We start from the raw sequence: 15960 nt of genomic DNA, 5'->3' as shown, positions 1-15960 counted from the left end.
CTTTTGGTTTGTTTGGGGTTTTATTTTTATTTGTTTGTTGTTTGTTTTGTTTGTGAGTTTTTTTTCTTCTTTTTGTTCTTGTATTTTTTTGTTTTTTTGTTGTTGTTGTTTTTTGTTGTTGTTTTTTCGTACATACCCCCAAAAACTTAAACGAAATAATGATAATGCTTATATAAACGTTTGCATTCCTTCCGCAACACGTGTTAATATAGTCTACTCAAACAAACTGAATTATACAACTAAATTTAATTATTTTTTATGGCAAGTGATCGGATTTTTTTATTATTATTATTATTTTAATTTTTTTGCTGGTTCTATTTTATTTTCGGTGTGTGTGTGTTGTTGTTTGTTGGTTTTTTTTTTGGGGGGGGGGGGGGTAATTTGTGCGTTTGGGTGGGTTTTGTTTTTAGGGGGTGTTGTTATTTTGTTATTTTTGTTTGTTTGTTTGATTTTTTGTTTGTTTGTTTGTTTGTTTGTTTAAAATACTTATAACCAATTCTTATAATTGAAATTGGTTTCCTTGATGCAACACACATATTATATCGTAGCCATCAATTACTAATAGTATAATATTGTATAGTTAGAGCTAAAAAAAAAAAAACGGGACTCTGTCGCTTGTACATTTATAGAGAACAGTGTATTTTTATGTAATTCACTGAAGATAGAAGCCAATTAAAGTCTACGGCTAACGCATGATATTTATTAGGAACATGGCACTGTTACGTTTTTGGTGTTTTGTTTTGTTGTTTTATTTGGGGTTTTAGTTGTTGTTTCTTTTGTTTGTTTGGGTTTTGTTTGGGGTTTTTGGGGGGTGGGTGTGTGTGGGTTTTTTTCTGGTTTTTGTTTATTTATTTTTTTAATTAGGTTGTTTTTGTGTTTTTTTTCTTTCTTTCTTTTTTTTTTTTTTTTTTTTTTTTTGTGTGTGAAGTAAACGAATATATAATTCTTGTTTTAATAATAAAAAAGAAGAAGAAAAAACCTTAATATATTGTTTTCGTGGTACATGCTCAATTTGACATACGTGTCCATGCTCAATTTGACAACTGAGGACAGTTGTCTCCTTTACGGCCTCGGTGGCGTCGTGGTTAGGCCATTGGTCTACAGGCTGGTAGGTACTGGGTTCGGATCCCAGTCGAGGTATGGGATTTTTAATCCAGATACCGACTCCAAACCCTGAGTGAGTGCTCCGCAAGGCTCAGTGGGTAGGTGTAAACCACTTGCACCGACCAGTGATCCATAACTGGTTCAACAAAGGCCATGGTTTGTGCATTCCTGCCTGTGGGAAGCGCAAATAAAATATCCCTTGCTGCCTGTCGTAAAAGAGTAGACTATGTGGCGACATCGGGTTTCCTCTAAAAAAAAAACAGTGTCAGAATGACCATATGTTTGACGTCCAATAGCCGATGATAAGATAAAAATAATCAATGTGCTCTAATGGCGTCGTTAAATAAAACAAACTTTACTTTGTCTCCTTTACTAATGCAAACATTATACCTTAAACTATATGCCAATAAAAACTACGACCAAGTAATTTTATTTTAGTAGGGAAAAAACCACATTATCATAAATGTTTAAAACATTATTATTGGAGAATCTTTAGCGAACGACAGACGGAGTTGGGCGCGTTCATTTGAGGTAAACGCTTCGTGACGTTATGTCAGGCTATGTTGCCAGTAAGTTTGCTGTGTTTGTGCAACACCTCTCTCTGGCGAACCATCTATACTACTCAAAAGAATTTAAGGGTCAAAAATTTATAACCAAATAAGTTTCAGAGTGTATTAGATTGATGATGTAAACTACACCAAAAATTTAATTTATTGTTCCATATTTACAAAAACCCACAAATAAACGTCACTGTATACAAGAAAGTCACATGACATGCTGTCAAAGTTGAAGGTTGTCAAACATGGATTTTACACATTAGAACATTCGTTTAATAGTGTGTGAATCGACCCCTGGCGCGAATACACTCGACACATCGTTGCCTCATGCTGTTGATCAGACGTCTGAAGAACTCTTGGGGAATGGCCTGCCACTCTGCCATAAGAAGTTGACCCAGATCATGAAGGTTGGCCGGAGGGGCATGGTTATCCCGAACTCTCCTGCCTAATTCGTCCCAGGCGACTCTATTGGGGCCAAGTCAGGCGAATATGCTGGCCAATCCATCCTGGCGATACCTTGTTGTCTGAGAAAGTCCGTTACCACCCTGGCGCGGTGGGGTCTGGCATTGTCATCCTGCAGAACTGCCCCGCCGCCAATCTGCTGAAGGCCTGGGAGAACCAACGGCCGGATAATCTCATTCAGATAGCGGATTCCATTCAGATTGCCATCCACCACATAGAGGGGGGTCCTGTGGTGGATAGAGATGCCTCCCCACACCATGACGCTGCCACCACCGAACCGGTGACGTTGTCTAACGTTAACGTCAGCGAAGCGCTCCCCAGGACGTCTGTAGACACGAACCCGACCGTCGTTGAACTGGAGATTAAACCACTCGACCCCACTGAACACGTTGCCACCGCAGATGAAGCGTGCACCAGTGACGTCTGGCCGTTCTGTGACGTGGTAGGAGTGGTGGTCGAACAGCCTGGCGACGGCAGCGTAGATTATTGGCTCTCAGACGATTGCGTATGGTTTGATCAGACACTCGAGTTCCAGTCGCAGTCCGTAGATTGTCACGTAATCGGCGTGCAGTGGTTGTGCGTTGACGTAGAGCCATATTGGTAATGTAGCGGTCCTCTCTATTTGTAGTGCTTCGGGGTCTTCCCGAACGTGGACGATTTCGAACAGAATTCGTTGCTTGGTACCGTTGCAACAGTCGGCCAACGACACTGACTGACACCAAGTCTCAGAGCAACATTTCTTTGCGTATTGCCATCCTGAAGCCAAGCAATAGCCCTTCCTCGATCTTCGATAGTCAGTTGACGTCGTACCATTGTCGAATTTGGAGTGTGCACCGTACACGAACGCAAGCTCCAATTATACGGAAATTCAGCATTGGGAACATGGAATACACGTGCAAAGCGTGCAAATGAAGCGCTTTGTGAAAAAGCAAGTTATGGGCACTTAGCAGACCTTTCGCTTTCGCCCTAATTTACGTGCAAATGTAAGCATGTTTTCGCCATTAGAACTAGTCGACAGTGTCAATGACAGTGGATTTTAATTCATTTATGGGTTGCTTAGACCCACTTTCGTCAAAATGGAACAATACCATGCGTGACATTATGGTCTAGCTAATATAATTGACATTCAAAAAATAATGTCGAAAATATCGTCTGACCCTTAAATTCTTTTGAGTAGTATAGTTGCCGCGAGTCAGCTTGCCAGATTTCATAACATTTGCTACCACAAGTTACCCTGAACGCAAAAACGTTACAATTTCTATATTCCCGATTCTTCTATGGTTATCACTAAAATATAAAAATAGAGAAATATGGCACCTCAAACTATGGTTGTGCACCTTTAAGTACACATCTGAAGACAGAAATATAGACATATTTTATCTTTTTACATTACTATTTGGGTGGCCTTGGTGTGGTTAGCATGGTAAATACGGTAACACATAACACATGTCGTCTCTGGCGTTCAGCTGTCACGTTTCTTCTCAGACCACAACACAGTACAGACCACACGAAATATAACAATCGTGAAAACTTGTGTTTTATACATTCTCTGAGTATTGGTAGCAGCGAGCATTCAAAGCCTGTCATTCTTATCGAGGAACAATAGGCCATTGCGTTCATTTAGATCTGTTTTCAATCACGCTATATCGTTTCCCCCTCATATAAAATGCATCAGGTTATACAGACCGACATGTAGAAAGATAGGCAATAAAATAGACAAAAAGGAATACTAAGGTAAAAATATTTTGAAAAAAACTGATTCAGGATTTTTTATTTTCTATAATTTAACCACGAATTTATAAATGGTGTTAATAAGTTTATGTATTTAATGGCTTAAAGCAGTACCAATCTGTTGTTAGTGAAATAGAATTCTACTAGCTATGGTCAGTGCTTTTTGATATTCTGACCTGGCTTCGACGATTTTGCTTTTTAGTCTAGCAAAAACAGAACATTGTTATCAATGTTTTTCTTTATGAGATATACGTGGTGGACCCAAAATTGTTCCAATTGCTTTTATGCCGTTCATGATGGATTCATTTTATATACAGAATATAGTATACCGTCGAAGTTTTATACTACCCATATACGAACGGGACACACACATACGTGGAGAGAGAGAGAGAGAGAGAGAGAGAGAGAGAGAGAGAGAGAGAGAGAGAGAGAGAGAGAGAGAGAGAGAGAGAATTATATGAGCTTGTGTGTCGTACTGATTTTACGAAACGAGTGTCAGGATTCTTATATTGCCCTCCCTGTATCCCCCCTCTCTCTCCCCTCCACCCCCCCCCCCCCCTCTCTCTCTCTCTCTCTCTCTCTCTCTCTCATTGTTAAACGACTCAATTCAGAAAAAGGATATTCTCTCTCATTGTTAAAAGACTCAATTCAGATTGAAAGGGACATTCTTTAATCTTTATCATGGTTAAAAGACTCAATTCAGAAAAAAGGACATACGTTAAATCCAGACCCACACAATTGTTGATATTACAAATTATGGACATATGTGTAAATCTGGCGTGGGCGTCGACCAGGAAGTTCTTTTTATGGAAAACAGTCAACGTTACATATAATTAGTATATTTGTCAGATTTCCTCACGTGTGCGTATATTATTGTTGTAGTGCTGGTTCTGTGTGTTGTAGTATTCAGTCAAACTACTATACAACGACTGAATGTTACTTGTAATCTTAAAACTGATTTATTTCCAACGTTGTTTAATAAAACATTTAGTTACAAGCGTGGCTAAAGATGCAAGATGAACGTTTCAATTTTCGCACGTGCATGATAAGAATTTTGCATTAATTGGATTAGTTAGTGTATTTTCTATCACTCACCCAACAAGAAATAACAAGACTATAACTCTTTTTTTTCAAGACTATTGAGTGTAATATGGGGGGAAAATAAATACATGTATCTGCATAATGTATACAAAGTGACTTTTTAGTTGCAGACGACTGTGGTGAAAAGTAATTGCACTTGATCCAGTTGTATAGTAGGTAGATAATAATCCATTTCTTTCAACAGATAAAGATGTACAATTAAAAATATAACGAAACTCATCACCAACATCAGTATTGCATAAGTGACATATTTACCTTTACCAATTACTATAGGATGTTTGGCATTACCAGTTCTAAATTTAATTTATTTTACATATAACTGGTATTCCCATGATGATAATGTCACCAAATAATGTCTAATTTAAATTCATGCTTGAAAATTCGATAGTTAATACCTTTAGATGATGAAATGTTTTCGCTATTCCATATTTCTGTAAATATTAATCACAAAGTATTTGTTTACAGCATGTTTTAACCGTGTCGCATTTACTTGTGTGCGTGGGAATATGTGACATAAATCATATTCGTCTATGATACCTATTATAAAAGATACACGGCAGCTAATTAACCCTATCGCCGGCCTACTATAAATAATACTGATTTGATTCCTAGGTGATAACATTTACAGCTTATGTATTTATCATTTGTACAGTATTTGGTTACCTGTGTCCCATTTCGTGTTTAATATTCGCTCATCCTACGCCTTTTTGGTGGTTCTAATATTTCTAGTAGCTAAAAATAAAAAGCGGACTCAAGGTTAACACGTTCCTATTCTACTATTACATGTACAAAGCTCTAGCTAGGATTTTGAAAGGGCGTGGCGCTAATTTAATTGTACGGCATTTTTAACGCAAAAGTCATATTTTTAAGGCAAGTGCTGGATATGATATAATTTTTGACATTAATTTTAAAAAAAATCATACAAAATTATTCCTTTTTTTTTTTTTTTTTTTTTTTTTTTTTTTGCTTCTTTTTAATTTAATAACCTTTTTTTTTTTTTTTTTTTTTTTTTTGGTGGGGGGGGAGCAACAAAATTATTATTCTTAAAATTGGATTTTTGATGAAAAAGTACATTCATGGCCGTAGTTAATATTATTGTACCAATGTACTAAATACAGATGCAATTAAGCCATCATTAATAACTACAAAATGTTGTATCACCTAAACAAAAATCACATTATTATTTTTGTCTATTGTGTGTAGTATTTATCCCATTTAATACCACCCACAAATTTAGCTACCTTACCAGCCTTATGTCCGATGGCTTAACCATGACACCATTGAGGCCGGTGAATCAATATAAAAACAAATTATGTACCTGATGTACTAACAAAATTAGGCTTCATTATTCACATGTTATAAATATGTTACTAGCTCGATTGTCATCTAATTCTATTATAATGTTTTAAGTGTGCGTGTGCGTATGCGTGAAAACAATCCTTTTACAGGTAATGCGCCCTTCAAATAATTTGAACAACATTTCTATAAAATAAAAAAATAAAAAATAATAATAAATAATAATAATAAAAAAACGTCCCTTCCTTCTGGTGCATATACGTGAACGCATTCAGGCATATTTTTGTTTTAGGAAGCAGTGGAGAGTTGTTGTTTTTTAGCGCCGATACAGCCCCCAAGTTCAGCCACCTAATGTTTCGCTAACGTTCGTGAACTATTTGATTCGTTCCCGACGTGGCCATAAAGCATGAAGCGCATAAAGCAGTCTAATCCTGTCCTCGATGGAGGAGCCTGCAAAGGTCGCTGGGCCATGACAGGCGTGCGCAACAACAGCTTGTTCCGAATGTGCATGTTAAACCCTATGACCTGACCTGACCCGTTTAGCGGACTATTTTCGGCTCGGTCTGGCTGAACTCAGCCCTGGTGTGCGCTATAAAGTAAACACAGTCCTCCTACAGACTGAGTTGGAGCAATATATCGTGGTGAAAATCAGCTCTTCTTTGTAGGCAAAACACCCAAATGTCGGCAAGTCATACCTTCCTAAACTCGCGATTTTTTCATAACTTCTTTTACAATTAGTCTTGTGCAGAGATATGGTTTTTGAATATACTAACGAAAGATTTGTACTCGTCTTGTGTGATACGACTTCTGTTACACACTTTTAAGATTTTATATTGTTTTCCTTTATTATTGGCAAGTAGATTACGTACACTATAAAGTTAACGTTTTTTTCTTTGTTTAAAAACACCACTAGAACACATTGATTAATTAATCATCGGCTATTGGATGTCGAACATTTGGTAATTCTGACTCGTAGTCATCAGAGGAAACCCGCTACATTTTTCCATTAACAGCAAGGATCTTTTATATCAACTTTCTCACAGACAGGACACCACGTACCACGGCCTTTGAATAGTTGTTGTGCACTGGTTGAAACGAGAAAAATCCAATGAGCTAAATGGATCCACCGAAATGGTTCGATCCTGCGACGCAAGCACTCCCCAGTGCTGGAGCAAAACCTCAAATTCGGGCAAAAATTATACAGATATTCGGGGGAAATGTGCTAACCTTACCATGTATTTCCATCATTCTACCCTCAAAATTAGTTGTAATTCATGTAAAAATGCGTAGTGGTTCGTTTTCAACCCTATATAGATGTTTGGTAGTAATACCAATATAAATAAATGTTGTTATGCAGGGCCCAGTTTCACAAAACATCGTAAGCCTAGTTTTGCACGTAAACGTAAATCTACAACTAAGGTCTCACTACACAGATGTCATCTGCCATTGAAACCCATGTTAAATTGCCCAACTTCAAACGAAGATTGCCAATAGAACGGGTTCTCGTTGGCACTAACAACATACACCATTTCGAACATATATTATATAAGCATTTATTTTCACTCCAAAATTGAGAACATTTCCGTCTCAGTTTTTTGCTATATGACCGCATCTGGCTGTAGTACCGGTCCGAACAGGTGGTTCATTAACCGATTCACTCCGGCTGTCACTTGCACTATATACCCATGTTCCAAAAGGTCGATGCACAATATTTCAAAATAACATGGGCAAAATACAACCAGGAGGCTTACCATTAAACATACATATTGTTTGTATTCTTCACCATTTCCTAGAAGTGAATATGTGAACCATAACATGTGTCACAATTAGGAACTATAGTGGACCGTGATCAATGAACTCTCACCCGGAAGTGATCTGTGTAGTGAGACCTAAACCACAATTTGTATTACTATTATAGTACAACTAATATAGTTAAAAGTACACGTATTTCATTTTCTTTTGCCCTTAAAATGCTCCATCTTCTGTAATGATGTAAATTTCTTCGTGAGAGAGATGCCAAACACTTGTAAATGTCTGCCTGGTATAACTGCTAGTTGTTTTGTGAAATAGGCCCCAGATTCGGCCATTTTCGTTTAATTCGGGCAAAAGGCAGCCTGTTTCTACGGATTACGCACTGCGGCTTATACGCATTATGGACAAATGGAATTTGCGCCCAAATCCTTTACAAATGGAGACAATGCATACATATTATGCTCGCATGGAGACAAACTCTCCCAAAAACGAAACTCAAAATGCTTCATTTTATTCATAAATGTGACAATTTTACACACAACGATGTACAAATCATTAATATAATGCCATTCGGCGACATATTGCCTTTGTTACAGTCTACAAAGCGCAGCCACCATGAAATACAGACCGCTATCATGCTAATGTAAAATAAAATTTAAAAAAACAAACACAAAAAACCGCTCCCATGTGCAAACCACGTAATCTGTGCACGTGCACGTGCACGTCGTGCGCTATAGAAATGCAGGGTTTTCGATTACTTCTCCTCATTATTTTGGTTACTCCACAACATGAAACACATGCTTCGATTTAGTGAAGCACAATGGAACAACGCCATTGGTCGTTTACAAGCAAGTCTGCCATAGCCAGGACGTTCCATGTATCCCCAAGCACCATGTCGAGATTGTGGTATCAGTTCCAGCAACATCAGACAACATGTGACCTTCCCAGATCAGGTAGACCACGTGTGACCAGTGTGGCCCAGAACTGCTACATACGGGTAATTCATCTACGCCAATGGACCACCACGGCAACCTCAACTGCTTCGGCAACACCAGGTTTGCGTATATCGGCTCAGACGGTGCGGAACCGACCACGTGAGGCAGGTATTCGAGCCAGAGTAAGAGGTGTCAGTTTGACTCGACAACATCGCCGACTACGACATCAGTACGCAGAGTATGGCCTCAACTGCGATGGAGATGGAGAAGTTTATAGTTTAGTTACGAGTCTCGTTTTTTGCTTCATCGCGCTGATGGAAGATGTTGAGTGTACAGACGTTGTCGTGAACGTTATGCAATAGATTGCATGCAGGAAGTGGATAGATTCAGTGGTGGTAGTGTGATTATTTTTGGCAGCAATTTCACACACTGGTCGGACCAATCTGGTTCACATCCAAGGCAACTTAACGGCAAAGAGATATCGCGATGGAATTCTGCAGCCACACGTTGTTCCAATTATGAATAACACCAACATTGTATTCCAAGACAATGCAAGACCACATACAACTAGACTAACAACAGCAACATTCAGGTCCTGCCCTGGCCTTCTAGTCTTCGGATTTGAACCCCATAGAACATTTATGGGATGAGTTGGATAGACGACTGAGACAGCATCAACTACAGCCACATAATCTTCCACAACTGGCACTATAGACAGAGTGGGTCACCATTGCACAAGGTGTAATTCGTAAATCTTATTGCTTCCATGGCAAGGAGAAGTCAGGCAGTTCTGGACTCCCATGGTGGGCACACAATATATTGATTTCATACCGTTATGACCTTAAACTTTTAACTTTTTAAATGTCACGTCATCGACAATTGTCATCTGCAACTATGTGTGTAACATGTGAACATTTTGTTTTCCGTTCATCCATTAAATACACCTTTCCAGTGTAAACAAAATCTTGTTTTGCGTTTCTATATTTCTATATTATATTGTTTTTGTGCACATATGATAACGGTCTACAACCATACACGTTTACGCATACGCATAGGCAAATACTATTATGTAGCTTTATATGCAGTTCATGGTTGACGTGTTTGTATTTTCTTAACAGTTTATGGACGACATGATCTTCGCTATAGGAGGTTTTAACGGCGTCACGACCATTTTCAACGTAGAATGCTATGACGGAACATCAGAAGAATGGTATGTAAGACTAGAACTAGTACGACCATCAACGATAGGTGGCGTCGTTGAGAGACACATCAACCAGTTAAGATGCTGTCCATTCATTCAACTTGAGTTTCGCGTATATATTCAATTAAGGTTCAAGCACGCTGTTTTGAACACAGCTTAACAGCTGAACTATCTTGGGTTTATTTCCTATTAAGAACATTTTAGCATTTATTTTTAAATGGGTATTATATACCTGATTTTACTCCGTCCCAGGGGTTGAAAAAACAAAACTGAATAAAATCTTGCAATTACTTTGATATGGCCTAACTCGTTCATTCATTCATTAAACTTGAGTTCTGGGTCTATTTTCAATTAAGGTTCAAGCACGCTGTTCTGAACACACCCCTCTATTATCTGCGGTGTCTTTCCGAGCGAGAGGTTAATAGTTAATCGTTAGTCGTTAGTGAGTGAGAAATCGTACACAGTGGCTTTAAATCTCCAACAGTCGTTAAAACTGAGTCAGGGTGCGAACCCGGTACCTACTAGCCTTAAAGACAATGTCTGACCACTACACCGTCGAAAAGCAATCAATATTTGTTAATTATTACCCATATGGGCAGAGAGAAGTTGGGAAAGAAAACAAAACAACAACAAAAAAATCCCCACACATTTCTTCCCCTAGATACGTTTTGACGTCATGAACAGTGCTTCACTATAGGCGGTTAATTGTGTGTAAGAATAGTTTCCATGGTGGAAGTCAGTCAACAACTAACTTACGTCATCAGCGATAGGTACGTCACAGCTATGACGCAACGCTGCCTCTTGTTGTCAACTCCGCAAACTTATTTTCAACAACAGTATCGTTTGAAAATCTTCCATAAAATGATAAATATTGAAAATGGGTAACAAATAGAATACCCAACTCACTACTCGGCAATACCGTGTATCTTGCACTCATAAATTGATGTTGTCTTTTCTCGCCTTTTCACTCGTGCAAGATAAACGGTATTGCCTCGTAGCTCGTTGAGTATTCTCTAAATGACACCTCAGCACATTTGAAACTACCATTATTTGGTGTCTTGGATAATAGAATCGAACTACTTCGGTGAACCCAATCTCTGATTCGTTTGGGCATGCACGGCGGAAGCAAGTAGACATGGAGGGGGGGGGGGGGGGGGGGGGGGGTGGCTGACTGAGATCGGGAGCGCAAAGCAAAGTTTCTAGGGGGTTCGGAGATATGCTCACTAGTAACATTTTGAAAACTAGATGTCCTGAAATGCAATTTCCTGCTTCAACAAGTAAAACTGATCTCTGCCTTAAGATTTACTACCAGTAATATTTTTAATTCAGAATTATTAACATCCCCCCCCCCCCCCCCCCCCCCCCCCCCCCCCCCCGCATCCGCAGTGCCTGTTGGGATTTTTTTTTTTTTTTTTTGGTTAATATATTTTAGTATTACTCACATGGTTTACAATAAACTGTTACACAGAAATCGAACAATTACTTGGGGAAAATAAATACATATACACATCACCGCGGGGCCCCCTGAAGCGCGGGAGCCGTAGCACGTGCTACATACGCTACTAAGATAAACCGGCTTTGACTTTTTTACATTTCGCATGTTCTATAACGCTTTTTCGGTGGTTTCTCTGTCTCGTTCTCTCCTCTGTCGACAATGAAATAATTACTTTTGTTGCTAAGTGTATAAATTGAACTTTCATTACTTTTCATTTTGTTTTAGGTATGATGCTACGGATATGAATCTGTACAGAAGTGCCCTTAGTGCATGTGTCGTAAGAGGTTTACCAAACGTACAGGATTTCATTCACAAAGAAAGAGAGAAAGACGATCCAAAGAGAAAGCGAAACTAGCATCACCCAGTTTACGTCACAGCAGAATAACAACACCAAATCGAAATACTCTAATATAGTGCATGCAAAGTACAACGTATGTCTGGTGTAGTCTTCAAACAAACACGTATATGATTTACATGTGGCTAACATGATTATGGGGGTAATGGTAAAATGTAGTTATTGTAAAACCGTTTAGCTATAATACAGGCCATACAGAATTAATCGCAAGATTTTCATAAGTATCCCTCCCTTCAAGTTGTGTTATCCTATTATAATTTTCCTTCATTTTTATTTACTATCTCCAAACATAAAATAAACATCAGTGTCATTTTCATAATTTTCAATAATATTACTTTAAACAAAAAGAAATAACAAAAAAGTTAAATTTTACAGGGATGTGGTTTTTAAGCTTTTTGTCGGATTTCATCTCTCTTTTTTTAAATTTCTTTTAGGATTTGTTTTTAGGGGTTCGTCCTCCCCCCCTCTCTCTCTCTCTCTCTCTCTCTCTCTCTCTCTCTCTCTCTCTCTCTCTCTCTCTCTCTCTCTCTCTCTCTCTCTCTCTCTCTCTCTCTCTTTCCATAAAATAATAAACTGGAGCGTTGAAAAATTACCCTTATTTAACTATAGTAGAGTTTTCATCTGTTTTTAAGATCATTTTAGTATTTATTTTTAAATGGGCATCATATTCCTGATTTCACTCCGTCCCAGGTTAAAATCAACCTGAATAAAAGCTTGCAATTACTTTCATGTGGCCTGATTCGCAGCATCGATAATTAATCCAGTACCCCACAAATATAGCAGGAAATCTTGAATGATTCTAGCAAGTCATGACTAGTCATAATATGTAATCATATAATGTTCGCAATGTGTTGACAATAAATTCTTCTAACAGTGACCTGGGAAATGAAAATTGGTTTGTTTTTTTATGCTGTGAATATATCAAAGTCAACGGAATATGCTGTTCTGTCTTGCGTGAGAATGGCGTATATAATAACAAATATGTCATATTGTTGGTACCTCAACAGGTGAACGTGATGTTTAAATCTATGTTAGTATGGATACTAATTAGAGAAACTACAGATCTGTGTTAATGAGGTAGAAGACCACAGTTATTTGCGAATCCTCAACTGAGATTTATGGATGCCAGCCCATGGCACCCTAAATGTCCACATATGGTTTAAAAACAAACAAACATACAGGGATTTTTAATTTCAAAGAAAATACAAAAAGGGTCATAATTATAAAGAGGACTCATTTAAAATATTTTTAGTTAAATGTTTGTGTGACTTTCACCATAAAGTCCAAACTGCATGGTTTGGGGTGCATTTCTGACAATGTTCACATCCATACAAACCACACCCAGGCGGGAGTTGGCGGATATGGCACATATATTTATGGAAATTTTGCTCATCAAACCTTACAAAACCCCTCATTTTAATAAAGGTTTTGCTATTAGATTTTTCACAAAATCAGCTTGTTTGAAAATTACTCAGAATTTACTTCCTATTCCAAATAATTAGTCTTCAAACATGGATCTGTGCAAAACTAACAAGCGAACTCTTTGCGCCGGGTACACAAGGGAGCTAACTGTATACTGCTACCTTATATACAATCTATAATTTCTGTCACATTTCCGTTATTGAAGACATCTACCAGGTGCGGGGACGTAGCTCCGTGGTACAGCGCTCGCCTGATGTACGATCGCTCTAGGATCGATTCCAGTCGGTGGGCCCATTGGGCTATTTCTCGTTCCAGCTAGTGCTCCACAACTGGTGTAACAAATGCCGTAGTATGTACTATCCTGTCTGTGGGATAGTGCATATAAAAGATCCCTTGCTGCTAATCGAAGAGTAGCCTATGGAGTGCCGACAGCGGGTTTTCTCTCAATATCTTTGTGGTCCTTAACCATATGTCTAACGCCATATAACCGTAAATAAAATGTGTCGAGTGCGTCGTTAAATAAAATATTTCCTTCCTTTTGAAGACATCTAGCAAGTCACTGACTGAAATTGAGCTCAAAACAAAGTTTCTAGGGGGTTCGGGGGTATGGTCCCCCGTAACATTTTGAGAAGTTGATGTCCTGAAATGCAAATTCCTGCATTCTACAAGTACAATTTATCTTTGTCGTAACAGTTACTACCAATAATATTTTTTATTCAAAATAGAGGCCCCCAGTCCCCCCCCCCACCCACCCACCCCCTTCCTGTCCCGCCGTGCCTGTATGATATCTGTCTTTTTCTTGTACGTACATAAACAAACAACAGGCAGGCGAAAACCGCAAAGGCCGCAGTACAGTCTGTTACGGCAATAACGAGGTCTAGTCGCCTTTACAACATGCTGTTCAGTACAGACAAATGCATTTATTCTCGGCTCTTGTCACTTCTGTGTGCGCGTTTGCCAAAACAAATTTTGTGTTGTTGTTTCACTCGCAGTTTACCCACCAGACGCTCAGTTATTACCCGTAGTTAAACAGCGTGGTCCCCACCTACTGAGATATGGCGTGACGCAATCTACAGCGCACGCTCAGCGGCGACCAATCGGAAAGAATCGTCGGCGTAGAATGTTTTTAGCATCAAAGAAATACTTGCAGTATTTACAAAGGTACTTAAGACCTAGTCTAATAATGCTGTCGGCTTTGATTTGGAAACGGAGAAGAAGAAAAAATAATATTACTACACAGTAATTGAACTGATCGTTGAACGAAGTGTTCGTGACTTGTTCTGATAGCGTGAGCGCTTTTTAAGGAGATCTTATGTAGTCAGACTGTCTGACATACTTTGGAAACTCATTAAACTGCAGTTTTTCTTCAACAAGCATATTATGTCAGTCTGAAATTCAGATTTAAAAAAAACTAAAAGGTTTTTTTGTTGTTTAAAACTCATTAAACTTCAGTTTTCTTCAACAAGTATGTGTATATCTGAAATTCAGTTTTATAAAAGTAAAAGTGTGTTTTGTTTAAAACTCATTAAACGTCAGTTTTCTTCAACAAGTATGTGTATATCTGAAATTCAGTTTTATAAAAGTAAAAGTTTGTTTTGTTTAAAACTCATTAAACTTCAGTTTTCTTCAACAAGTATGTGTATATCTGAAATTCAGTTTTATAAAAGTAAAAGTTTGTTTTGTTTAGAACTCATTAAACTTCAGTTTTCTTCAACAAGTATGTGTATATCTGAAATTCAGTTTAAAAAAAGTAAAAGTTTGTTTTGTTTAAAACTCATTAAACTTCAGTTTTCTTCAACAAGTATGTGTATATCTGAAATTCAGTTTTAAAAAAGTAAAAGTTTGTTTTGTTTAAAACTCATTAAACTTCAGTTTTCTTCAACAAGTATGTGTATATCTGAAATTCAGTTTTAAAAAAGTAAAAGTTTGAGAATCGGTTGCAATAACATACTCGATTATCGGTTATAATCAGTTGGTACCAACGGATCAACTGTCGATTACACAATCGGTTAAAATTATATAAACATAATTATAATGCCCAGGCTCTATTGTTGTATTCGCCAGGGCCCAACAAATGGCTAATTTTACTTTTAATAACCATTCAATATCTTTTTGTTTTATGTGCAAACATCTAACCTAACGGATTTACATTAATTCCATCATATAAACTGGAGAAACAATTAGTTAACATTTTACCATCCAATCGATTATGGATGTTTTATAATCGATCATCGGAACATCACTATCGCCCCTGTTTTCATTAATCGAGAACCTTAGATAACAACTAGGTCTGTCATTCTGTTCCACACGTGTTCCGAGCTAGCTTTTCCTGTTACGGAAACAGCCGAACGCCCGTCGAAGAATGTTATTTTGTATTTAAAAGTGTACTAGATCACCTCTTCACGCCCGCAATTCTACAACGTGAGAAGTAGAATATCAGACATCTTCTGAGGTGGGGTTTTTTTCTTCATCTTTATCTTCTTACGTCTGCTGTTTGTTTACGATGCAGGGTCGACTGTACTAACGTGCTGCTTCGCGCCTTCTGTCTC

The 15960-nt window shown here is 38.1% G+C and overlaps 1 protein-coding gene across 1 annotated transcript in view; it reads left to right on the top strand.

The window, feature by feature from the left end:
* The window catches only part of LOC121381233 (kelch-like protein 10), a 30366-nt gene extending 17500 nt beyond the window's left edge, over positions 1-12866 (top strand). The window contains exons 5-6 of the mRNA XM_041510453.1: positions 10057-10148; positions 11860-12866. Coding sequence (XP_041366387.1) covers positions 10057-10148; positions 11860-11989 — 222 coding nt within the window. The 3' untranslated portion in view covers positions 11990-12866. The remainder of the gene's footprint in view (positions 1-10056; positions 10149-11859) is intronic.
* The last annotated feature ends 3094 nt before the right edge of the window (positions 12867-15960 follow it).

Source organism: Gigantopelta aegis, chromosome 9 (genome assembly GCF_016097555.1).
Source record: "Gigantopelta aegis isolate Gae_Host chromosome 9, Gae_host_genome, whole genome shotgun sequence".
In the NCBI taxonomy this organism is placed as follows: Eukaryota; Metazoa; Mollusca; class Gastropoda; order Neomphalida; family Peltospiridae; genus Gigantopelta; species Gigantopelta aegis.
This window is presented reverse-complemented; position numbering and strand designations above follow the sequence as displayed.